This window comes from Nyctibius grandis, chromosome 6, assembly GCF_013368605.1.
Source record: "Nyctibius grandis isolate bNycGra1 chromosome 6, bNycGra1.pri, whole genome shotgun sequence".
In the NCBI taxonomy this organism is placed as follows: Eukaryota; Metazoa; Chordata; class Aves; order Nyctibiiformes; family Nyctibiidae; genus Nyctibius; species Nyctibius grandis.
The window spans coordinates 46,946,407-46,973,637 of record NC_090663.1 but is presented as its reverse complement, the minus strand read 5'-3'; the positions used below and the strand labels follow the sequence as shown (position 1 = coordinate 46,973,637).

The 27,231-nt window shown below is 38.8% G+C and overlaps 1 protein-coding gene across 1 annotated transcript in view; it reads left to right on the top strand.

Moving 5' to 3' along the window:
• The window catches only part of CPE (carboxypeptidase E), a 75,806-nt gene extending 49,338 nt beyond the window's left edge, over positions 1-26,468 (top strand). Inside the window, exons 2-9 of the mRNA XM_068402927.1 lie at positions 5,973-6,169; positions 7,875-8,042; positions 8,983-9,100; positions 10,097-10,279; positions 16,911-17,050; positions 19,481-19,580; positions 22,595-22,713; positions 23,841-26,468. Coding sequence (XP_068259028.1) covers positions 5,973-6,169; positions 7,875-8,042; positions 8,983-9,100; positions 10,097-10,279; positions 16,911-17,050; positions 19,481-19,580; positions 22,595-22,713; positions 23,841-23,939 — 1,124 coding nt within the window. The 3' untranslated portion in view covers positions 23,940-26,468. The remainder of the gene's footprint in view (positions 1-5,972; positions 6,170-7,874; positions 8,043-8,982; positions 9,101-10,096; positions 10,280-16,910; positions 17,051-19,480; positions 19,581-22,594; positions 22,714-23,840) is intronic.
• Positions 26,469-27,231: the final 763 nt, after the last annotated feature.

Below are 27,231 nucleotides of genomic sequence, written 5' to 3'. Positions count from 1 at the left end.
AAAGGAGAAACCCATTTTATAATCCTTGATTTTCCATGTAGTTCATCTCTAGAGAATTTCTTTCTCTTTGAACTACTAACAAAAATGTGGAGCATAAGAAAGTCTTCAATCACATTTAATGAATGAATTTCTTGCCAGCAGGGGTTCTGAGATTTTCCATGCCATTTATCTACAAGAAAAGTTTATTTGTTGCTGTATTAAAAATGACAAGTAACTGTGAGTAATCAAAAACACTAAGTCTGTTATTTCAGGAATGTTGCTGGCTTTCTGTAAGAAATACAGGAAAGCAGAACTCTAGTTTTTGAGGGTATTTGAGGCTGATTTGCAAAAACAGTTCATTAAGCGCCTAAACTTTTCAGTAGGTTTTTTTTTTTGCTTCCATATAGCTTGCAGTTCCATGAGTGAACTACTGTACATTTTAAGGTTAAGTGCTTGACATTAGACCATGACTACTGGCATGACATTACCTTGACTCATAGTATATGTAATTAGTAAGTGCTAAACTTTTTGTCCCTGCATTTTAGAAAATTACTGTCTTTATTGTACAAATACAGCCTGACCTGAAAATGGCAGTGGTTAGTCATATTTAATTGGATGACCTATCTAATATTAATGATGCACATGCTATTCCTAGGAAACTGCAGAAGACCTGAGCTGACAGTAACTGCAGAAGCGAAAGGTGACATTTCACATGTTTGTCAGGCACCAGAAAGGCACGACATTTTAAAATACTTTTTCCTCAGTCATTTATCAGGTTGTAATGTACCATGCAGTTGATCTAAGAGGGATGTAAAAGCCTTTTGAAAGCCATAATGATGTGATGACTGAGGTTTTACCAGAGATACTGAGATATTTATAAACGTGATTGCTGCATTTAATTTCTTATGACTTGCCCTGAAAGATGTTAGTATCCACCCATTAACTCATTGTCACAAACTTCTGTATCTGAGCAGAAATTACATTTAAGCATTTATAAATGTCATGCTCACACTGTTACACAAGACATACTTTTGCTATTGTGAGTGAGAGATTATAGTTTGAAAAGATATTGTCAGAAGATGAATAAAATTAAATAAGAATTTTAAATATTCAAGCAATGAAACTATTTGTGTTTGTTGTATCTTGACCATGGGCATCCATTAAAACAATTTAACTTTTTTGTGGAGGGTCAAATAAATGAGAAAAATAGTTATATTTCTTCATGCTGCTCCTCCCTTAAAACTACCTCCAGTTCTCTGCAGTGGAACAGGAGCGTGTCTACTGGTTTGGAGAAACTGTTTAAAAGTTGATCATCAAATTGAGATTTACTGAGTCTTTTCATAAAAAAAATAATTCTGTGAGGCAATTACAGTTACAGAATCCTATGAAGGGTGATTAAGGTCTGCATTAAATGGCTCGTGAAGGATTAATAGGAAGAGCAGCTCTTCCTCTAGCTAATCATAGAATCACAGAATGGTTTGGGTTGGAGGGACATTAAAGATCACTAGTTCCAACCCCCCTGCCACAGGCAAGGACACCTTCCACTAGACCACGTTGCTCAAAGCCCCGTCCAACCTGGTCTTGAATACTTCCAGGGAGGGGGCATCCACAACTTCTCTGGGCAACCTGTTCCAGTGTCTCACCACCCTCACAGTCAAGAATTTCTTCCTAATATCTAATCTAAATCTACTCCCTTTCAGTTTAAAACCATTCCCCCTCATCCTGTCACTACATGCCCTTGTAAAAAGTCCCTCTCCCGCTTTCCTGTAGGCCCCCTTCAGGTACTGGAAGGCTGCTGGAAGGTCTTCCCAGAGCCTTCTCTTCTCCAGGCTGAACAGCCCCAACTCTCTCAGCGGAGAGGTGCTCCAGCCCTCTGATCATCTTCATGGCCCTCCTCTGGACTTGCTCCAACAGCTCCATGTCCTCCTTATGTTGGGGGCCCCAGAGCTGGACGCAGTACTCCAGGTGGGGGTCTCACGAGAGCGGAGTAGAGGGGCAGAATCACCTCCCTCGACCTGCTGGCCACGCTGCTTTTGATGCAGCCCAGGATACGGTTGGCTTTCTGGGCTGCAAGCGCACATTGCTGACTCATGTTGAGCTTCTCGTCAACCATCACTCTCAAGTCTTTCTCCTCAGGGCTGCTCTCAATCCATTCTCTGCCCAGCCTGTATTTGTGCTTGGAATTGCCCTGACCCACATGCAGGACCTTGCACTTGGCCTTGTTGAACTTCATGTGGTTTGCACAGGCCCAGCTCTCAAGCCTGTCAAGGTCCCTCTGGATGGCATCCCTTCCCTCCATCATGTCAACCACTCTACACAGCTTGGTATTGTTGGCAAACTTGCTGAAGGCGCATTCAATCCCACTGTCCATGTCGCCAACAAAGATGTAAAACAGAGCCAGTCCCAATACTGACCCATGAGGAATGCCACTTGTTCCTCAGGGGAACTAAGTAGCATGCTAGCAAGAGATGATCGAAGGCTGTTTTCCCCATCAGGTGGGCTGTTTTCTGGAGAAGCCTGAAGCTTTTAGAGGTGGTGTGGCAGGACATATTCAATGAATAGACCAGGGAACCCATAAAGTGAGTAGTGCCGGCTTAAAGACTGGACAGCTAGCATCCTCGGCATTTGAAGTACCTGTTAGCCCATGGGGTGGAGTAGAAGGAGCTGGTTCCTTCGGGAACCATAGCAGACCTGGGGTGCTGGCTGCATCACCAAGTCATTCACTAGTTCTTGGGCAGCTAGGTTTGCTTAACTCAACCAACAGAGCAATGGCCTCAGCTAGCAGTCTGCCCTCCAGCCTGGACTTCATTGTCCTAGAGAAAAAGATGATTAGGAAGGGATTTATGTAAAAGTGATTCTAAAAAAAGGTTTCCAGAAAGTATACAGTGAATTGCACTTTTATCCTAACATGGAAGGCGGAAATGTAAACGCAAATTAAGGGCTTCGTTAACTTCAAAGTCATATCAGCAGACAGTAGCATGTGGAAGCTCCCTCATCTTTTCGGGCATTGTGATGATAACTAATGACTTTAGCAACTTCATCCCTTTTTCCAGAATGGACTCACTGACTTTGCCCATGATGAGCGTGGACAACTAATGAGCGAACTACTAATTCCCCCGCAGCCAGCTTGTAGCATTAATTTGTTTCCCCTGAAATAAACGTAAAAATCAAGTTTCCTTCCCTTGGAGCAGCAGCAAAACTTAGATATGAGAAGGACCCATTTTTTCCCGTTGTTCTTTTAGATGTAATTACATGGTGGAAATGATGGAGATTTTTCCTAAAATTGTCAGATACAGTCTGAAATTCAGTATCTTCTGATATTGAGCAGAAACCCAGTATTTCTTTGGTGGCTGTGCCCAGGGCTAAGAGAACAAGCAGTGCTGGGGAGCTGGCAGAGAACAGTTCCCATGCGTGTGGACCACTCAGCCTTGTTCTCTGCAGCCAGAGGATTGATAGGAGACAGGTTCCTCTGCTTCAGAGGAAGGTGTAAGAAAATGCCCAGGGGAGCTAAAATATGAACACAAAGTTAAGTTTTGAAGCAGGGCTGTTATTCAACCCTCTGTTATCTTTCCTTTTTTTGTTCTTTTGAATTAACTTTTAGATTAGTTTTTTAACTCTTGTTTTTTTAGCAACACTTGGAGTTCTGCTGACACCTCACTGCCAACGGGATTCTTTGAATACTGGTTTCGCACTTTGTGTTATAAGTAATGGTTTTTTTTTCTTTATGAGTCTAAAAATGGTCGTGGTTTCCCTTCACTGAAAATCACTGTCTCTTGTTTTGTGGTGTAGGGAAGTGCTGCTGTCCAGATCGATTCCTTCATGCCACAATGGCCGGTATATTTGACTGTCCCTTATTATTCTTCCTAAGGAAAATGGGGCTGATTTCTTCAATCACTTTCGTACGAAAGACTTTCCATGTTTCCAATGACTCTCTTTACCTCTTCCTGAACTCCTTTTAGCTTTTAATGCTCATTTGAGAAGGGCCATTACCACTGAAGGTATGCTGTAGGTAAGGCTGTACTCTTGGTTCACTGTAGACTCTTCGCTTGTTTTCATGAACCCTTCTAAACACTGTTAATGCTTCTTTGAGGAGGGGGGCAAGTAGTACTGTGTGGGAAACATAAGTCTCTATTTCTTCATTTGAGCCAGGCCTATAGAATTCAGGTGGGAGAGAAAGGCAGGGGATTAATGCACAGGGCTGGGAATCAGGAGAAATGATTTCTCCTTCAGGCTTCCTTAGTAACGTCCTAGGGAAAACCAGAAATGCAAAATGCGACTGTGTTCATATTTACCACGGTAAAAAATTTGCCTTTTAGCTTGTGAAGCACTTTTCCGATAAGTAACATGACAATATACCTATGCATGAGTATTCTAATTATGAGTCTATGTGATGTACAGTTTGTGTGTTTTATTAAATAGTATCCATCTGTTTTAATGGAATTAGGTTGATTGCATGGTCTTGATAATTAGACCTCTTGCATTCCCTCGTATTAACAGATAAGAAAAACCAGTAAATAGGAGCTCAGTGCCAAAAGAGGAAATGGAGGTTTTTAGTCACAGTAATGGCATTGTGTGTATCAGATAAAAATGAAGCTATTTCACTGAAACCAGAAAACTTTTTAACTTATCTGACAAAAAATTTCAGGGACAAATCCATATATACAAAAACATCTTAGCTGGAAGCGAAGAAGTGACGGTATTAATAGCCCTCTGTCTGATAGCATCTTATCACTGGATTAAGGTTAACAAGCACAGACTGAAGAGTAGTAAGTAGATACTGCTGTGTGCTTGATTAGCAATTATTTAGGTCTTGTTTGTGTAACCCTCTTCCTGGCTTGAATTTGCCCCTGTGGTAGTGATAAAGGCTATTGCAAAGTGTGTTTAAAGACTATTCAGGGTATATTATCAGCAGAATGTTTGATTAAAGCTGTTACAGCAGAAGAACTGCATTTAAAAAGGGAAAGAATAAGGAAAAAGGGCTTCAACCCAGTAATTAGCATATTCTTCATTTTAGTGCCAGGACAATCCTTTTAATCTCATTCAGGTATTTACATTACACTAAAACCTCTCTGGAATTAGGGCTCAAAATGTAGTCTTTTAAAAGGTATATCCTTCACAGCTCTATAAGGCCTATCTTGTGTGTTTTTAATGCCTAGGGTCATGAGAATGTGACTAATGAGCAATTGGGAATCAATTTGGAATATTGGACTGCTTATTCATATATTGAATATATGTATGAATTGATATAGAATATATATTGAATATATATTATACATTGAATATTGTATACAAATATACAATATATATTAAATCAACATTAAGTATATGCATAATCATTCCATATCTGTATTCATTAATATATGTGGAATGTTTATTTTTAATACTGAACTGTTTATTGTAATGTTAAATGGGAATGATTAATTTTATGAGTTAGATTATTGCACTTGCTTCATAAAGTCTGAGCTGAATAGCCAAAGCAACCGCTGAATAAGATTTTTCAGATCACTAGGATGCCAGCTGTTCACTGGTAATGCTTTGGTAAAAGAATTGCGGTTTAATGCATGTGTAGTAAGATAAGCTTAACCTAATCTTGGAGAGAACATTGAAGATAAGAAGCTCTATTAGTGTCAGTTTATGTATTTAAAAAGTACCTAATCAAGACACTCTTTTGTACTATTGAGGCATCAATTGCATTAGACCTCAACAGTAGTAATGTTAATGGCTGTGCTTAGCATTTATTTTGGCATACTGTGTTGTCCTTTGGTCTTCTTTCTCTGCCTTTGGTAAACAGCTGAATGTAAATTACTATTTGTTTAGACAGAGTTTAGAAAAAAAACCTAAATCCACTTTTCTGAAGGAGGCTTGTAGCTTCCTGGGGTTACTGTGACTAGTTGTAGTAATAGTGATATCCGTATCTCAAGTGTGCTGTGTGGTCCAGTCCACAGGTGATTTTTATGTGTTGTTCTAAGACATGTTCTTCCTTTTTCTTGCAGGAGAACCGGAATTTAAATATGTTGGGAATATGCATGGGAATGAAGCTGTCGGAAGGGAGTTGCTCATCTTCTTGGCTCAGTACTTGTGTAATGAATACCAGAAAGGAAATGAAACTATTATCAACTTGATCCATAGCACACGTATCCATATCATGCCATCTTTGAACCCAGACGGCTTTGAGAAAGCAGCATCCCAGGTTTGTAACAAGGAGGATTTTATGCTTGGGTTTTCAATGAATAGCCATCTCTTTTGTGAGTGAGTTTACTGTATTTTAAAATATAATGATGTTTATGTTTCATGCATAGTCTTTCATCTAAGTTCACTGACTGAACTGCTTCCTAAACAAGTAACTTCTAGTAATACATGATGTTTCAAAAGCAGTAGAAAAGGGAAAGCTGATGTTTCCTTTAAGAATATTCTGATGTACGTACATGAATTATTCACATTCATCAGAGCTTGATCCCAAAACAAGCAAACTTTGTGAGCCATCTTTTTAATATGAATAACTTTGATTCTATATTTCAGGCATGAGGTACTTTAATTAAGCTGTTAGTCAAGAAAATTTAGTATGTATTTTAGGATGATGACTCAATCAAGAAACATGTAATGTGTTAATGCTTAATTAGCAAATAGAGGCCATATAGGACCCTGTTATATACAGCTTCTGGTGAGTATTATGTTCTAAACAAAAATAAGAATTTTCTTGTTTTACAAAGTGTATTTATTTTTTAAATTAATACGGAAATGTTGAATCTTTTTATGTGACTATTGATTTGTGATTAAATAAGACCTTATTAAGATGTTTATTCCACTGATTCTCATGAAGTCTTTGAAAAACCCCAACCCCACAGAGCTCTTTTAAGCCATATTCGGTCACGTGTCTCCCTCTGGTGGCGATGGAGCAGAGCTGTCCTCAAACGAGTGCAGTGTTTTACATCTTTAAAATCTCTCCCTGTGGAGATCCTGTACTAATATTATTTGAAACTTTTGCTCCTTAGTCAAAGTACACTTGCTTTTACATGGTTGCCTTACATGTTACATATGATTTATAATACAATTTGCTTTAGTGTCACATTAGTTATTCTAATTTAGAAGTATCTTGATCTTGTACATAGTGTGTGACAGTAGATTAAATATACCCCAAGATTAAAACCAGTAATCAAACTAAACCTACTTTACAGAGTACTGAAAGCTTACTGAGACAAGCTAGGGAAGACTATGCGCTCTGAAGGCATTTCCTTAATGCAAACCAAAACCTATTTTAGAGAATCAGCTTAAAGAAAGGATTTTGCAAAATTCTCATTGTATCTTTATTCAGTGCTACCATTTCAGTTGAACGAAGCTGACAGACACCATAAAAATAAAAATCTCAGGTAAATAAAGATTAAGGTCCTTCTTTACCCCAAAGCCCCTTAGAGGAACTTTGAAACAAGTGCAAATGTTCCTTACATCTGGCTGATAAATCTACACCTGCTCTGAGGCTCACTAAAATGAGGTCTGTAATTCACAAGCATGGATATGAGGCAATGGGGAAAAAACAGGTCTCAGGGGAAGCCTAAGCAGGCAGAAACTGGGCAGGCACTGGAAAATCTGATGCTGCTGATAATTTTGCCCATCCTTAGTCCAGATCTGCCACTGTGAGAATGATCCTCTCCTCCAAGACCCTCAGTGAAACAGAGGTTGGTTTTGTTCCCACAGAGCTCTAGGAAGAAATAGGGGTGACTCAGCTCTTGGTGCTTCAAAAGTTTTTACTGCCACATGATCCCTTCTTATTCTCGAGAACATGAGAATTAAATCCATGATTTGAATTCACATGGCTAAATGTACCCATATAAAGGTTTATATGTAATCTCCTGAATCTACTCATCTCCCTTCTCTTTCTGTTCCCTTTCCTCATTCAGCCCGGTGAACTTAAAGACTGGTTTGTTGGTCGAAGTAATGCCCAAGGGATAGATCTGAACCGAAATTTCCCTGATCTTGATAGAATAGTCTATGTTAATGAGAAAGAAGGTGGCCCAAACAACCATCTGCTGAAAAACATGAAAAAAGCCGTGGACCAGAATCCTAAGGTAAGTAGGGACTGAATATTGGGTCACTTACATGCCCATTTCTTCCCTTTTACACAAGCAGACCTGTAGCAACCTCTAAGAGCTGTGTGTATGGTCTTTACGATTAACGTTCTAAATATTTCGTTCATTTTGTTAAATTTATCTATCTGATGCTTCTTGAAGTTTTTCTCAGAACGGCTTGCTGTAGTAAACTCTTTTGATCCATATTGCTTAATCCCTAGACAATTCCTCTTTCAAAGCGTGTTTTACTTTGAAGGCCAGAGATTGCATAGCCTTCTCCCTTGGTTTGAAGCTATTCTTGCAGATATTCTGCATTTTTACCATTGCCAGAAATTCACTTGTTTATTGTGCTTAATTACATTGCTGGCTATGCATTACAAGCTAGACTGACATATAACATGTTCATTTTTTTTCATCTTAAGACTTAAATATACAAGCGTATATCTGGAAGGATTTTCGTCTTCTTGTGTTTACGCCCACAGGATGTTCTAGATATTATAGTGTTGTGACTGCAGTCCCCTAGGGTTGTGGCCTTAATAGCCATATTCTGTCTTCAAATTATTAAATGAGGTAATTTAACTTTTAGTGCAGAGAATAGACTACATTCTACCAACATCTATTTTGAATTAGTTTATTTTCCTTGGATTAAAATTTGGTAGACTTTTTTTAGCCATAATGGAAGAAGTAAATATTGAGATTACTTTATTTGTGGTCTCATTCTGAACTAATTTACACCAGTTTTAGACTTATATTAATCTACTTAGACCAGTTCTGATGTAAAGGACTGATCCAGTTCTCTCTGAAGCCAAAATAAAATTACCATTCATTTAAATGGCTTGCACAATATATGTGATAATAATTAAGCCTGATATATATAATTAAATAAGTTTCTACATTGAATTATTAGTTTGTAACTGCTGGTAATGCTATTTTGTTGTAGCTTGCTCCTGAAACAAAAGGTGTCATTCACTGGATTATGGATATTCCCTTTGTGCTCTCTGCCAATCTTCATGGAGGAGACCTTGTTGCAAACTATCCTTATGATGAGACTCGGAGTGGTATGTAGTATGAGTTAATGTGAAATAGTAGAAGGTATAAATTATATTCTGTACTTATTTCACTACTCCCTAAGATCCACTTTGTAAACATCATGTCATGGCATTGTAATGACTTATTTTAGCATATTAATCACATTTAAAGCTGGTCACTGTATGACCATGTTTTCTAGTTTTGAAAATAGATAGCTTGTTTCAGTAGAGTTACATCACAAAAATTATGTAATACCCGAGGGAATCATGGTCCCTCAGGTATTTTAATCAAGGCAACTTAGCACTTAAATTAGCTGGGGCTGTTTGTACCCTGTTAACTGAAGCAAGAGAGATGCGTCTAGGCTGCCTGTATGATCTAAGTTTTCACTACTTGCACCTTTAAAAAATGGATTTCTGAAAGCTGTAATGTGCTAATAAAAACAACTATCATTGTTTCCACTTTCTCAGTATCAGTCCCACATGAAAGGGATCACATTGTGTCAGAGATGTTATCATTTAGCACACAACAATATTAGTTTGTTTTTCCTGACACTACGGGATATGCACATGACTGAAATGATCATGCTATGACGGTACTGTTTGTGATTGTCTTCCTTCAATCTACTTTCTCACAGTTTAATTACAAATCCTTTTAATATCAGACTGTAAAAGAGAGCTTTTTCTATGTACTGTGTGTTCTTCTAAGAAAATACCTAAAGGCTAGAGTAGCTTAGATTTTGTGGTGCACTTTGGAATTAATAGTTTCATAAACATTAGAACTAATATGAATAGTCACCTTAATAATGGGGAAGCCTGGTACAGGCAATTGATAAAGTATTGGGGAAATGTTAATATTATTAACATAATGTTATATTAATTTGTGATGCTGTAAGGATGCTTTTCCATGTACAGAGAATTTCCAGGCACAGTCCTGCTGTGCAGTGCTGGTAATCTAGGTTCTGAGCCCAGTCGGTATGACTGCCCTTTTAATAATCCTTGTTCCTGGGCTTTTTTTTACCTTCCTAGGCAGTGCTCATGAATACAGCTCCTGCCCTGATGATGCTATTTTTCAAAGCCTGGCTCGCAGTTATTCTTCTTTTAATCCCGCTATGTCTGATCCAAACAGACCACCGTGTCGTAAAAATGACGATGACAGCAGCTTTGTGGATGGAACAACTAATGGCGGTGCATGGTACAGCGTCCCGGGAGGTGAGCCCCACTGTGTGGGGGTTCGGTGTCACTGGTGGCTATTTTAAGCTTGAGTTTTCACTGCTTTTAATTATAATCTGGAATTCTACCAGGTTATTCACAACTTTTGGTCTGATTAAGGCTAAATCAAAGGCTGATCACTCACCACAGTACATCAATAAAAATCCCATAAAGCTCATTGTGATGCCTATTAACATATTCCTCTTTTGTTGCTTTTTCTACAGTGTTTCTTCAGTCAGGGTTCAGGTCATTACAAATTTAATAGTTCTACAGTGGGCAAGTGAATGTTATGCTATCACGAGAGCTTAAGGATGGGGTGTTTTTTATTTTTAAAGGAAAAACTCCCCTAACAAACTCTGATGAGAGAGAGTGGGCTACTGACTGTTCATTTTAACCTCAATAATGAAAGCATCCAATCTTGAAAGAAGTGGAGAGGCCCGATTTTGCAGCATTATAGACAACAGGAGTTTAACCTTTGATTTCCATGGGAACAAAATCCAGCCATGAAGATACTTGCATCTCCATACTTTGTGGCTTAATTAGTGCCTGATTCCTGCCCAGGTGGTGTTCCCCTAGACTTTGGTAGAACCTTCTGTGCGAAGAGGAACAGCAGAGCTACTATGGCCACTTCAACACTAATTGTCCAGAAGTCTAGAAGAGTAGCCTGAAATGAGACATTTCTTTCCTTTTTACTAAGAATTTTAATATGTCATTTTCTTTGTAAACTGAGGCAAAAAGGTGTTGGCATATCTAAATCTCTGAGTCTTCTGTCTCTGCTAAACTCGGACAAAACTTCAGAGTGAAAACTGAGCTGGAGATTTCTGAGCTAGAAACTTGGCTTGCGTGGAGTGATTTGTGTGTTTGTTGGCTTTGTTGATGTGTATCAAATAACCTTGAACACATGGACTGGTTTTATTGATTTGCTTCCATCTTAATACTCAAAGTAACAGCCTCTGAAAGAATTTTACATTTGCACCTGGAATGAGTAGGAATCTCCCATAGCATTAGGCACCCTAAGTGGTAGCCTAACTCTGCTCCTGTTACAGTACTAGAAGGGGAAAATAATTAAGCTAATGTGAAGAAACTGGAAACAGAACAACTGGTAGTGCTCACACAGCCAGCGATCACCTGCTTAAACTTAGAGCTGTTATCCCCAATCTCCACAGTGGCAGCATGTTTCTTCTGCTGTGGTACCACAGGTCAGGTACCAGTGGCTGACTGTGAGGTAAAATTTTGACATTTCTGAATATGACTGAAAAGCAAAAATTTCGTTTTGTGTGAAGCTTTCCACAGCCTCTCAACTGGAACCATTAAAATACCCTTGACAAAGGATGCATAATTTGCAAAAAAAACTGAATATAAATAAAATATTGAGAGGCTTAATACTTAAAATTTGTTTCAATTCAGTCCAAAAATTATCTTAATGAAATATTAAGTATTAACTATAAAAACATGGGCATATTTAACTTCAGCTTTTTTTCCCTTAGGAAAATGCTATTAAAAAACAGTATTTCCATTGTTTTGATGAAATGCTTTGATTCTGACTAAACTGTACATGCCAAAGGCACATTTTTCCATTGGAAAAACTTGCTGGAAAGTTTGATTTATTTCCTCCTTTTGGATCTTATTTTAAGTTAGACTGCAAATTTTCCAAGTGAGTCCTTTCTTTTTCCCATGTATTTGTACAGAAGTTAGTAGACAGGAATCCTAGTTCTAACCAGGATCTATGATCCTAATATGGTACAGCTAATGAAAAATAGAGAGATGACAATACACTTTGGACCATGCAGCATGAATCTGGTTTTATTTTCCAAGTGCAGCAATCAGCTGGCAAGCTGTGACTTTTGAATGAAACCTCCATGGTAATGTTTGTCACAGGCTGACTTAAAAAAACCAAAAATAATTTAGCGAAAACAGTTCTGTTGTTTCCATGTCTAGTGCTAAGGAAAATAACTAAACATTGCTGAGTTCAAGTGAAAATCTTTGTGGAAGCTTTAGTCTGAAAATCTCTGTCTGGAAACTGAAATGTGGCATCTAAGTTATCTGTTCTGTCAGTGACCTTTTGCTATCCATACGATAATGCACTCAAAGTTAGCAGTGGTATAAGCTATTGAAAAGCCAGTTGTATTGCTTTAAGAAAAGTGTTTCATTGTATATCCTTACCAGAGTTCAGAATTTATCAAGAGAAACTCTCTGAAGCCCTTGTCTCCATGGTATCTGCTCCGGTTTGGAGCTAAGGTGATGCTTCTCTGCCTTTGCACCTTTGGGTTTCTGTGGGCTGTTCTGGGTCCTGTGAGGGGATGTAAGAGTAGCTCAGTGTCCTGTGGGCATCTGCAGGTTAGGCTTGCATCCCTGTGTGATCTCCCTGGGTTGAATGGAGGCAAAATAAAAGAGGACTTGCCACAAGTTTATAGAGAAGGAGGAAAACTGGAGCAGCGTGACTGGGAATAGAGATAGAAAATAGGTGAGAGTGGGTACTGGAGCTGTGTTTGATGCAGAAAGGAGCACATGGCTTTAGCAGAGCAGTGGTAAGGGATGGGAAAAGGAGAGAGTGGGGGACAGCTGAACTAAGTGAGAGAGGCTATGGTCTCCTAGATGCTGCCTTTGACAGTACTTCATCAGACCAAGAGCTCTGACCTAGGAAGGGATGATTTTTCATTCTAATAAATTACTAAAGTTGCTGTCACCCTATAGAGCTTATTATGGTGCCCCTGGTTGTGCAGCATCAATTTCTTTGCCCGTATCATTCACCCACAGGAACTTGTACCTTCTGTAAAAGACAGCACTGCATGGTTGGTCAGCAGCAGTCTTCATTGGTTCCTCAGTATGCAGGGGTAGTATATGGGTGGCTCTCTTGTGTGAATATGGGTTGCTTTTGCATGTGTTTTTCTGAATACCTGGGTTCTTTCAGTAGGAAGGCTGAAAGTCTGGTGGCAGAAACATCTGGTAACAGCCTTTGTCTCAAACTGGAAGTAAGGACGAACCCTCCATTGCATTCATGTTCTGTCCTTATCCTCTTGTCAAACCTCAGGATTTCCTCATCAGCCTCAGGCAAGGTGGTAATTCTCCATTCAGGCTTCAGGCTTTTGGGGTGGAGAGAACAGATCATGTACAGGAATATTTTACACTTGCTTCTGTCTCTTAATACACTTTGCTGTGAGATTTTTCTCACCATTATCTGGTTAGTGGTTACTTCTGTGGAGAAGGGACACAGAGAAAATAGCTCCCCAACAGCATATTTGTGCTAAATCTGAGACCATGATGCCTGTTACACTTGTTTCGTATTAGTTGTCATCTGTAATTAGTTGATCCTTGTAAGGTTTTCAGAGAGCATCAAGCAAAGGCAAAGAGATCATTCTTCTGTGTTCAGGAAAAGCCCTTTTAGCCACCAGACCTCACGGAAAAACAAGCCTGTACATAGATCTCATGCTATTTTTAACAGTGGTCTTCTCCCTATCAGCATGTAATTAATGATTTCACTTATCCACAAGAAAGCCAAATTAAATTTGCACAGACAGCTTTAATTTTGGCATTTCTTTACCCGTTGAGTGCATAACTTTTCTACATCAATAATGTTTTTTAATGTACCTTTTGTGTGGAGTATTTATTTGGAAATATAAATGAGAAGAGAAGATAGTAATAAATTACTATCTAACCATGTGCCTGTTCTGCTTGTTCTGTCATTAGAGTCACCTGAGTCTAATCAGATTCATGTCATTACAAAAATATTATTTCAAAGCAGCTTATATTGCTGTACTATTAGGCTATTGTTTAAGTATCTTTTTGTTTTCAGATACTCTCAAATCACTCTTGGCACTCAATTTGTTCCTAACTTGAATTACCTTTCATGTTACCAGTTTTGGAAGCAATGTTAGGTAATTTTTTTTAGGATTTTTATAAGACACATTTAGGAGTCACATGTTCTCCCCATTACGCACAAGGCTCAAGTTCATCTTGTCCTGCTAAAAGTTGCTGTCTTTACATGTGTAGAAGCTGAACTATCTTAGTGCTGTAGCTTGTAATTCAAAGTTTAAGTATTTCTGATGTCTGGATGCCAGGGGCACGCCCTGCACTACACTTTCTTTGTGAAGGTTGGAGTTGCTTTTTTAAAAGCCGAAGAAATTTAATTTTGTCCCATATTCTAAGCTTATTTATGTAAACACTAATGTAGAGACACTGTAGTCCTTCAGGACAGCGGAGCAGTGCAACAGAGGAGTTTTTGTGTCGCTCAGTTTCAAAGAAAAGTCCTACTCGTGGTCAGCCATGAAGGGCATTCATTGCTGAATCTCAGTTACATCTGAGGTCTATCTTCAGAGAGTGGTTCCTATTAAAGTATAAGAAAGTTAGTATTGTGCTGTCCTTTGTTAAAACAAGAGGCGTTGGGAGCTTAGTGTTGTGCACGCATGTGATGTATGCTATGTGCATAACAAGAAGGAATAGGACAGTTAGAGAGCTTGACTGGTGGCAGGAAAGTTGCCGCAATGTTGAATACATCTTTTGAAGTGTGTTGATTTCTTGGATAGCCATACTGAACAGGCAGGTAAAGAGTGCAAATTGTATGTAGCCAGGCTGATGCTCTCCAGATTACAGATGTAGTAGGCCACAGTTTAGATCCAGGCTATATTCACCCCATTCTCCATCCCAGAGATTCAGATCATCACCTGCAGCTCGGTGATGCAAGCTGAATTTTCTCAGGAGCAACACATATAAACTGTGGCCCAGGCCAGGAGCTGGGAAACGAAGTATAGGATATGGACTTTGTGCACAAAACTGGAAAATATATTGCTTCTTTATTCTGTCCTTGAGAAACTAGGGCATCCCTGAATATCACCTTGCTTTGGGAGGTGGGGGGGTGGGGGAAGGGAGAAACTTCCTGAGAATTGGAGCAGTAATGGCCAAGAGTTGTTGGCACCACAGTAAAATTACATCATGCCCTTCAGCTCCCAGTTCTTCTCTTCGTGGATTCTCTCTTTCTTGTAGAAGAAAGGCCAAAATCAAGAAAAACAACATTATTTAGTGTCTGGAACAGATGCCTGGCAGTTAGCACTGCTGTCAGGATTTTGCTCATGACTCCGCTGCTCCCTTGCTGTATACTGCTAAATGGTCCATCTTGCATTCTGCCTGGTGGGACATCAGAGCCGTCCCTCCCAGGAGCACCTTTGCCTTTTGTGTCCTCATTTTTCAGCCATCAAAAAAAGGCTTAGAAATAAAAAGGTTCTTTTAGGAATCTGAATAGTCCCTGTTCCTATCAGTAGTTCGGAGTCTTGTTGCCTGGTTGGCACAAAATAGATTAACCCTAATGTGTTGGCAAATTCCCACCTGACTCAATCTCTTCGCTGCCCTCGGTGTCCTCTTTTGGATATGACATCAGCTCTCTGGACACGTCTGGACTGGTGCACAACACCAGTGCTTCAGTGCAGAGACTGCATTAGGTGTCATGTAGCTTGCATGGGGGAACATAGGGCTGAATGAATTAGCTGTGTTTGAAGCACTTTTAAAGCCCTCGGTGACCTCCATGGGGATGCTCAAAATGCTTGGTAGCCTTTTTCTTTTCAGTCCTCCGTTTGAGAATCCCCTGACTCTGCTAGCTAGATAGACTAGGGACGGCAAGCGCTAATTCTACATCTGCTTCTGCAAAGAATATATTCCCTCCTGGGGACAGCCACAGTCCCTCTCTAGCTGTTTGATCCGGTTACAAAACTGGAAGCCACTTTGGTTATTCTTTGACTGACTTGAGAAAATAGCCAATATTTCCATGTAGTATGAGGAGGGGCTCAGAAGTGTAAGAGACTGCAACTTTCCCATGAAGATTTATTCCTAGTGATGATGCTACTGTATATATTTTTAAATTCCTATGACTAAAGTTGCATTAATAATGATGTTTCTCTTAATGTATTGATTATTGATTTTGCAGAGGCATTGAGTGGCTAGGAAATTCCCCTATCCATGGAAAAATTTCCATGTAAATGAAGTTTATAGGAAGTTTGCTTTTTTATTCTTTTTTTTTGGTGGAAAATCATAAATATTTGGAATCTGTTTCAAGAAGCTTGACAAAGAATATTCCTTAGGAAACAGATGCTCTTCTTGTATAATGTTATTAAATTGAAACTGTATTTTCAGCAAAAAAAACCCACCACTTTTTTGACCAGTCTTTATAAAGCTCTTTTTCAAAGGTACTTTGTCATGTTTCATTTGCTTTATAATTAATTGTCATTCTTTTTGGTTTACAAAGTGATCACCTTTTACTTTCATCTGGAAATATTTTAGCCATAATCGGAAATAATTTTCTGTTCCTGCAGAGAAAAAAAAGTAATTTATAAGTCAGCTGTCCAAAAACATGTGTCAGGTAGGAGTATACGGGCCAGGTGCAACGTCAGGTAGAAGTATAGAGGCCAGGTGTTAAGTATTTTCTAAACTTTCCTTGGGAAGGAAATAGTTTTGGGGACTGTCTTGTTGGTTTCTCCGATTTAATGCCTCTGATTTCAGAACTGAGCTGATTAACTAGACTGCACCAACTGTATTTATAGCTATTCTTTTCTTAACAGCCCCAGCATCTCATGTGTCCCCCTTTACTCTATTTACTTCAGAACAATGCAAAATGTGTCACTAACTCTCTTTTCTGGCATTGCAGGAATGCAGGATTTCAATTACCTCAGCAGCAACTGCTTTGAAATCACAGTGGAGCTTAGCTGTGAAAAATTCCCACCTGAAGAAACTCTGAAAGGCTACTGGGAGGATAACAAGAACTCACTTATCAATTACATTGAGCAGGTAACAAAAAAGAGGATGGCAAAACTCCAGTTATTGCATGTGAAAATTCTAAACTTTGTGCTATGTGAACATCTAATTCAAAATTTCGTCTTAATCCAATTGATGCTCCATAATTCTTATATGTCTCTAAGGTGGTAAATCCTGTGTGATCGTTCTAAACATGCGGAAGAGAGGAAGAGAAGAAAGATGTCACAGTATGGAATTTATCTCACCTTACTTAAGCTATTACAGATATTTAATTTAAATTATTTGTGTTGGCTTCCTCAATGAAAAGAAATACACGTCTCCAGAGTGTAATTCATCCCCCAGCACTGATGTGTATACTAAGAGGAGATGGATTGCCCTCTACAGGTAGCAAAGTGTGCGTACAGACGTGGCTTGAATCACTCTGGATATACAGGGAGCCTAGACGGCTGGATTAGACTGTAACTGCCTGGCAGTTACGTGTAATGTCGGAGTACATCTCTGATCCTGGTTTTGTAGATACTCTGCTGCTCTCTGATTGCATAAGCTGCTGATAGTCAATGTAGAGCTGTCAAAGTGATGATTCCATTGAAAATTACACAAAATCTGGCTGGAAGTGTAAAGCGTAGTCACAGGTTTAGAGGATCTTGTGCTAATGGATTGTTGGAAGTTACGACTCCTGAAATAGATCTGTGTGTGTGTTTGGGGTTTTTTTTTGGTGTTTTTTTTTTTTTTTGTTGATTTTTGGGTTTTGTTTTTTTTTTAAACATTTCATGCCAATGTAACAGGCTGCACTGAAATGATTGTTCCAAGCAGTGTGGGTGTATCGAATTTCTGAAACCTGGATATTGTAGTTAAAGATGACAAATATATCTGATATCAATAATGACTGCACACCTTGGATTGCAACATCAGAAACATACTTTGTTAGCAGAGCTGGTCAAGTGATACATTAATTTCTTTAAGAATTTATTTGTGCAGGAATGCTTTAGTTAGCCAGAAATCTGAAATGTTTGAATATTTGAAATGTTTGAGTTATACCATTCTGTTAGTAAGTTGTATGTGGGCTGAGGAAAAAGCTGTATCAGCTCTGCAGGTGTTTACCCAGTTATTATGGGATCCCTCTCAAATTGTTCAGCTCCTTTGCACATGGTTTAGTTTTCTCTGACTCACGGAAAACTATGGTGTCACTGCATTTTCAAAATCACTAATGTGTAAGAGATTATTTTGCCAACTTCCTTTGCTTCTGTGGAGCTGCTGGCTTTGTCCTTGAAGTTCAGACGGTCTATCTGGCATTGGTTTTTATCCTCTTAGAGGATATGAGGTCCAGCTCCCCCATCATTGCTGAGGACAGTGCAAATATGTACTTCCTGCTTTCCTAAGCCAATCTGCATCAGGCTTCTCCCACAGTGTGAATTAGAAGAATCTGGCGAACTAAATTATAGCAGCTGCAGCCGAATATACCATATAGGTTCTTAAAGGGGAACAAAAACATCTCAAAATAAATTTTGTGATCCACAAGTCTTTTCAAATATCACAGAATTTTAGAGAGAAGCCTAAACTCCACAGCACTTCCCTGCTTAATTTGCAGGCCCCTGATGAGATGCGTCTCTGCAAGGTTCAAAACATCCCATTCTCCCCAGCGCTGAGAGCTCCCTATCTCAGGCTGTGAAAAAGTAGTTGATCCTCAGTCTCTTGCCTCTGAGGAGGTCACTCTGCTTTCAGACCATGCTTAAGAAATACCAGCAGGATTGGTCTCTCCACACAGTGCTGTCAAATCAGTGATGTAATTTCATATATGCTGGGAACAGACAGATTAGGTACTGCTGGTGCTGTTGCCTGGATTATGTTGCCTAAGAGGCAAGAAGGAACTAGGACCAGACCCACCGTTGTCTTTCTCTTGCAAGCCATGTGGGGAGTGTTGTGACTCTATGTGGTCCCAGATCAAAGACCTGGATGTTTTGGGTGCACAACAGAGAGCTCAACTATCTCACACAGGGATTGCCCATCAAAGTCCAAGTGCCCTCATTTAACCTCGTTAATGTTTCACATTTAAGCCATTATGTCCATTATTAGCCCTAAATTCTTACAGTTGATGAAACTTAAAAAAAAAAAAAGTTGTTCTTTTTAGGCTGGCTTTCAAAGCTTTTCAGCATTCATTAATCCCCAGTGACAGAGACTTTCAAGTCAGTGTTCACATATATTATGACTTGCTGCATATTTCTGAGAAATGCTTGCATTGCACAGAGAAATTAGCATAACTACCAGCTGTATTGTTTTTCCTCTTCACTGTTTGTTCCATTATGATGTTTAGTAATTATTCTTGATAGTTGTCAGCAAGTAGACTGTGGGATCCATAACATGCATCGTTACATATATCAATAGATATTTCACTGACAAAAGTGCCATCTTTCCTTAAGAATTTTCCAGTGATTTTCTATGTGTTGCTGACTTAATTTTTTTTAGATTCATCGAGGAGTGAAGGGGTTTGTTAAAGATCTTCAGGGCAATCCAATAGCAAATGCTACAATTTCTGTGGAGGGGATAAGCCATGACATTACATCAGGTGAGTGTTGTACCTCAGGAAAATAAGAAGTGCTGGAATTTGACACCTTCTGCTTGGCAACCTGGAGCCATTTCAGATCTTATTAGCTGAAGCTTTAAGGGAGCAAAATTTTGAAGCTGGGAATACATGTTTTTCGTCAAGGAGCTTGTTGCCTGCAGGATTTCATGGAGCTTTCTCTTGTATTTTGCTCTCAAAGTAGCTGGAGACTGGTTGTTGGGACTTCATGGATCTCTGGTGTGAATTGGTTCTGGTGGCTCTTGGTTATTCGTGCTTGGTCTGTTTTCTGATTTGTGGTGCAACTAGTGTTTCACAACTCTGCCAGGATTTGAAGTCCTGTCAGCAGTGTCATTTTGAGTTTAAAGGCTAAATTGTAGTCCAAAACTGTTACATTACTTATGATGCGATCATACCTTTTGGTATGATCCTGGGGGTGCTGATCGAAAGCCGGCTAAAAATGAGCCAGCAGTGTGCCCAAGTGGCCAAGAAGGCCAATGGCATCCTGGCCTCTATTAGGAATAGTGTAGCCAGCCGGTCTAGGGAAGTGATCGTCCCTCTGTACTCGGCACTGGTGAGGCCGCACCTTGAGTACTGTGTTCAGTTCTGGGCCCCGCACTTCAAGAAAGATGTTGAGGTGTTGGAGCGAGTCCAGAGGAGGGCGACCAAGCTGGTGAAGGGTCTGGAGGGTCTGACCTACGAGGAACAGCTGAGGGAGCTGGGGTTGTTTAGCCTGGAGAAGAGGAGGCTCGGGGGTGACCTTATTGCCGTCTACAACTACTTGAAGGAAGGTTGTAGTGAAGTGGGAGTTGGCCTCTTCTCCCGGGCAGCTAGGGATAGGACAAGAGGACACAGCCTCAAGCTTTGCCAGGGGAGGTTCAGGTTGGACATTAGGAAGAATTTCTTCTCAGAAAGGGTTATTAGACATTGGAATGGGCTGCCCAGGGAGGTGGTGGAGTCACCATCTCTGGATGTGTTTAAGACAAGACTGGACATGGCACTTAGTGCCATGGTCTAGTTGACTGGGTGGTGTCAGGGCAACGGTTGGACTCAATGATCCCTGAGATCTCTTCCAACCTGGTTGATTCTGTGATTCTGTGGTATGTAAATTCTTGATAGGTTTTCAGTTTACCTAACTTCCTCCTGTGAAGATAAATTCTCTCTGCTCTTTACAATTATGTCACTTTTTAGAAGAGCGGTTCTAAAAAACGAAAGTGTCATGTTGGTGTTCATCATAGAAAATTGTGTATCACCTCTTCCGTGGTGTTGTGCTTTATTCTGAGAATGAATTCAAAGGTAGCTCGCACAGTGCCAACTTGCAGTCTTCCCTGTAGATATATGCTTTCTTATTCTGAATGGTATTTTTTTTTTGTTTGCACAAGATACTAAGTAGAAAAACAATAATAAAATGCCATTAGTTTATGCATGAGCTTATATTATGGTCATTTTCTCAATGATATGTCTCACTATACTGTTACAGAGATGCAGAATACTATGAAACAGGACTAGCAGACTCTTCAGTTGGCTTCAATTTGTGTTTGTTCTCACATCACCTGCAAAGAGGGCAGCATTTCTGTCAAGCAGGAGAACAGTCTATGATAACATTAGCCACCTTCGTTCACTATATATGAGAAGTTAAATAGTATAGAGGCTGGAAATAAATTTTCAGGGGTAATAAAAAGGGAATAAGCTGTGCAAAGAGGTATTCTGAGGTAGTGATGCATATGATACTGCAGCTCATGCTTCTATGGTACAAAAAAAGCATCTAATAATGAATCTTCTCACATCACTGTCTCTGTATAAGCCTGGAAGTCATGTATTGTCAAAACAGTGAGGAAAACAAGTACTTGAATTTTAGCACATTCAAAAAGAAGGATAAATATCCTTTGGCTTTTTTTTTCCCTGCTCCTTTGTTTGTGAGTTAAAATTCAGCTTTGTTCCAGTGCCAGGAATTAGAAGAGATCATTATTGTAGCTCTGCGGCAGTACTTTTTTCCTTTCTGTTTTATAAAGGGAAAAGTCTGGGAACAGCTGGACTGACTACTGACATTTTTTGATTGTGTGAATTGCAGACATTTAAGCAATATTTCCCTCTGTGCGCTGTGTAACTGCAGATGTACTGAGAAGGCATTTAAGGAACTGGCAGTAAGAGTAAGGAACTGGCCAAGTGCTTTAAATGACACTGCTAGCTGACCTTTAGAATAGCCTTGCAATGTTTTCTGAAATTCTGCGTGGAGATAGAGAAATTCAGAGTATTAGCCTGTGACAAATTAGATGATTGCCCACTTCTGGTGCAGGGAGGATCTGATTCCTTGTGAAAATGGAAGAGGGTGATTTCTAGAGAAGAGGATGATGCATTTTTATTCTGTGACTGAAAAAGATGGTCTGCAGTAACACTCAGTGCAGTAGGAGCCTTTCTTTGATCAAACTTTCATTTCTTTGTTTAGCTAAATGGAAGAAAAAAAGCCTTGGATATTGCCTGGATACTAAAACTTGTAGATAATGATGCTTCAGGGGTCATACACGTGGAATATTCTAGGAAATGATAATTTATAGCTTTCTCTGCAAGATAAATTGAGAAAAGTGATCCTATTTGTTTACATTTGATGATAATAAAGTTTATTTAAATTCGGATTTTCAGAATACTGAGGGACATTAAAAATCCACATTGCATTGCAAACTGAAACTCAGACACTTAACAGAAGCTGCACATTGGCTGGAGGGTGCTTCTGAAGTAGAATAATGTCCCAGATTGTCCTTTTCTTCAGCCTCAGCAAGCAAAATCTTTCATGGAGGCTATAGCACAACTTCAGAGTTGAAATCAGTGTTTTGGTTACCTGAAAAGAAGAAAATCTGTAATGATGTATTTATACAGCCCTTACAGAAGAATCCTTTCAGACAGACAAAAGGAAAGGGCTGACAGGAATACAATGGACTCTGACAAGATATACAGTCCCTTCTCCTTAGCTGCGTAATTAGTTTTATACATATTTATTTGGATTTTTTTCTTCTTCTCTACAGCCAAGGATGGTGATTACTGGAGATTGCTTGTGCCTGGAAATTACAAACTTACAGCCTCAGCACCAGGCTATCTAGCAATAACTAAAAAAGTGGCTGTGCCCTTTAGCCCTGCGGTTGTGGTAAGTGCTCACATGTGTGTTGGTTTATCATCTATTATATATAAAAAAAAGTGTCTCTTACTTTTTTCCTTCATGGTATGCATTTAAGCAGGAGGTGATTTTTCAGAATATTTCAAAATATGCTAATTTAGAAGATAGACTGGAAATCTACTGTTCTAGTCCTTGCTGCACAAGCCGCTGGGAGTAATCTCATTGTAAACTCATTTCATCTCCTGTTGGTCTTATTTAAAATGAAAAGACACAGAGAAGGGTAATATTGGGATACTTAAATTTTTTTTTATTGGTTGATGTGTGAATAGCCAATCAGATAGAAGATTACAGAATATCTTTAAATAGTGTGACAAGAAAAGTAAGAGATGTTGAGGTTTTCATTGAGACGTGGTATTTTTAATCTAAATTGTCAAGTGACTACCTGCATAGGTTATAAACTGTGTTCAGCTCTGTGCAGAAAGATAGTGATGGAGCTCTGCTTTGTGTAGATACCCAATATGTATAGTGAATAAGACCTAGGCTGCACCTAAGAGTTCAGGAGCATTTCTAATTCATCCTCTGTAGCAGTGTGGATTCCACTCTTAACAATTAAAATAAATGCTTATTTCTCTAGTGTATATCATACGCTAGGATGTACTGCACTAGCACATCATATCTACACTAATGAGCCACGTGTCGGAAAAGCTCCCTGGATCTTCCTGATGGCGTAAAACTGAACAGGTGTTTTGATATGCTGGGGGTCTGCATTACTAGGTGCTAGGCAGCAATATGCTGATGATACTTTTTATTATATGCTAGATGATTTACGTGGCTGGCTGTTATTCAATTTAAGTTTCATTGGCCCATAATTTTTGAAGTTTTTAGACAAGTCAAAGACTGGACAGACGTCTGGTTTCTTTTGGAAATTTTGCTCACCTATGTGCATTTTTTAGATACATTTATTGTACTGATATGCTATTATTGCACGTACTTAAATCAGCCCTGAGAGAGTTTGGAATAAATGTAGCCTAAAATGGAAGGTACCTCCCTAAGCTCCATGTCTATGTTAAACAACTTCCAATAAATGACTCTTAAAAGCCTACACTTCTCTCTCTCTACAAATCTTACCAATGTTTTTGATTGTTTCTCTTACTCAGGTTGATTTTGAACTGGAGTCATTGTCTGAAAGAAAAGAAGAGGAGAAAGAAGAGTTGATGGAATGGTGGAAGATGATGTCAGAAACACTAAATTTTTAAATGAAGATTTTGGCTTTACAACTTTTAATCTATTATATGTTAACTTAGTATAATGTACTGTGGAAAGTCCCTATATTCTAGATTTTGTGCACTTCACAATAATTAACTTCGATTTTTTCAGTCATCTTTTGATTATTTGATTACAAATAACTACTAGCCTTCTAGCTAGATAAATAAGTTATTAATTTTTCTTTCACGTTGTTATAGAAAATTTACTCTTCTATACAAATCAGAAGAAAATGAGTGAATGTGTCTGCAGCCTATATGGAAGTACAATCTGTTGTGTATTATTTGCAAGTTCAAAATATGTAGGTTAACTCTTGATTTAAAAAAAGGAATATGCTGTAGTCAATTCCCAGTATTGCCAGAAATATTTGACAGTGCGTAGTAGTAGGCAGTGCTCTTTACTGAGTTCTATTGAAACTCTATGGATGTTATTGAAAAGATTTATAATAACAGTGTGTGGTGTAATGATGTTTTACAAGGATTAAAATCCAGTATAACATTTTGTTTGTCTCTGGTGTTGAGGCTATTTAAATATGTAAGAAACATAAGCTGACTTCATTTTAGTAAGCAGAAGGAATCTGTGTAAGCTCTTTTATTAAAGATGGCACGGAATGAATTCAGGAAATAGCAGAGCTTTATTCCTTAAACTGTTAAATGATATTTCAAGATCAGGTTTTAATTATTTTTCATTACTTATTAACTAAATTAAAAAATATGAATGGGCAAATAAGAAGAGCTTGTGCATCTTGTTAATATGCTGCTTGTGTTTGTTTTACAGAAAGAAAAAAAAATGTTTCAGGTGATGTCTGTTTTAATTAGACAGAAATCTAATTACCTTTTCAACAGTCTTTACACCTGTCGGTGGTGTCTAGATAATCAGCCAGAAGTTCATAAGTTCACAGAAAGCTACCAAAACATTACAGTTCAGACAATGAACTGGAAGTCTACTGAGGACATGAATTTAGTCTCACAAGCCAAGAATGGTTTTGTTTCCAACTTTGCTTCTTCTGCTGGTTAGTCTTATCTAAACCTAGAAGCAAGACAGATAAGTGAAAATTTTTTCAGTGTGGTCAAATTTTCAAAAAATACTTGAGGATGATAAGAAAAGCAACTTTGATTTCAAAAGATCCTTCTTCCTCTGATTTTTTTTTAGTATACTTGAATTAACTTGCTTTAGTATTTTGTTTAAGATGAGTGAAATTTGCAGTCAGAGAATACATGTGAACCATAGTGGGTGCAAGTTTGGTATAATTCTTCTGAAACTGTGGCTGGTATGCTACTCGATAGCAGCTAAGCATCTCATCTGTTTGAAAGCTTATAGTTGATGCTGTAGGAGTTCAGTACCGTTCAGAACCAACCAACAATGTGCTATCAGACTCACGCTGTAAGTGAAAAATCACATGTTCAGGAGTAGGATCCAAGTTTACCTCCTTTGGGTATTTAAAAATCTACTGAAAATACTTTTTTTTTGAGAATTTGAAATTCTTTAATAAAAATAGCACTTGATCCTTAGAGTAACAGGCTTAAGGTTTGACACACACTGATAAATTGAACAGCAATGAAAAGGCATGAACTTTCTCTGGTTAAGAATTTGCAGTGTAACCTGTAGCTCATTTGGGTAGTAAAAATTTAATTCCAGACTTCAGAGGAACTTCACTTGCTGTAAGCTGTTATGCAGTGGTGACCTTCGAATCTCCCTTGCAATGAAGAACCCTTGTGGCAAATGAAGAGTCTTAATTCTACGTACACTAGATGTACGTGCCTTGATAACAACTTGTGGCTAGCTGTGCACAAGAGCATGCATAAAGGATGCCCAGTTACACCAGCTTGGGTGTTTATGACAATTTGAAAGGCTAAGACACGTAGCACAAAACAGACTCTGTATCTGGAAGTAACAATACTGTTTTCAACTGAACCAGGTAAAAATCAAAGCAAACAGTACAAAAATGAACTAAACAATAGACTGCTGGCATGTGGGAAAATGGCTACAGGAGTGTTTCTGACCTGTAAACTAATGTAATAAGACAAGTGTATATTTGTGCAGAACACCCTGCTCTACCCCTTCCAAACCTAATTATTTCACTCCAAACAATATTACTACATGGTGTGATGCCTGTCATGCATCCAGTCTTCCTCTGTGGTGCATTATGTGGCGTAATTAGTGCAGACATTGCATCAAAATGATCTCATAACAGATTTCTAATCCTTACTTGTATTACTTGTGTGAGATCCTCTGGGCAGTAGCAGTTTCATGCATTTGTAATTAAATGTGGTGTCCCTTAAATGATCTCTTCGTTTTGCTCTAGATGAGTGCTTGCCATTACTGTGCTGAGAACAGGTTTAAGTGATTAAACATTACAACACCAGAACCACTGCCACTGTTCTTGCTGTAGGTAAACATCCTTAAGGACAGCATAGCCAGGACTTTTAATAAATTAATTCCGTATGTAGCTTTCCTAGCTGAACTGAGCTGTGTTGTCGGACTGTGTATGTTCAAATGGAAGATTAAAGTGTTGTGTGATACTGAGCTTTTGGTTAAAAAGGCACATGCTGTACTACTGTACAATAAATCTACAGGTTTATTTAAAATGTAAAACGTGTGAGTAATTTACAAGTTCAGAACATGATGACCTCTTTGGCTGTGCATGTCTGCAAAGTATGCCATAAACATCCTCAGTGAGGTGCGTGTGCCAATTAATTTGCTGTTTCAACAGAGAAACAAGAGAGGGATTAGTGCCGGTATCCCGTTGAGAGCCATCCATAGCCCCTTAACTTCGTGCCAGAACATGCTCCTTTCGGAGTATGCATCTTTCTGAGTGCTTTTCCCATGCAGGTTTTCAAATGAAGTCATGGATAGGAATGAGATGCCCTACATCTATGCAGGGTCAGTGGGGACGGGGCATACACTTTTGTGAGTCTCTGTCTTCCACTGTATTTACAAATCTATTATTCTGTATAGTACCTGTGGTACTACATGTTCCTTACATCTGCAGTGGTCAGGATTATAATAACAAAGTCATTCAAGTAAAATCACTGTGTCTGAATTACATTTCCCTTTTCCTAAGTTGTGGTGTTCACGTCAACATAGGTGAATTCACACCTAGTCCTGGCTATTCCTGAGTTGATAATAACATACATTAAAGTGTAAATTAAAACTGAGATGCTATGTAAGAATGAATTGCCACCAAGTTTCTTTCTCTGAGGTATTTTAACAGATCTAACAGGTGTGTTAGGAACACTTAATAACTAGCCTGTTAGAGGAAAGAAGATTCAGAGAAGGATGACA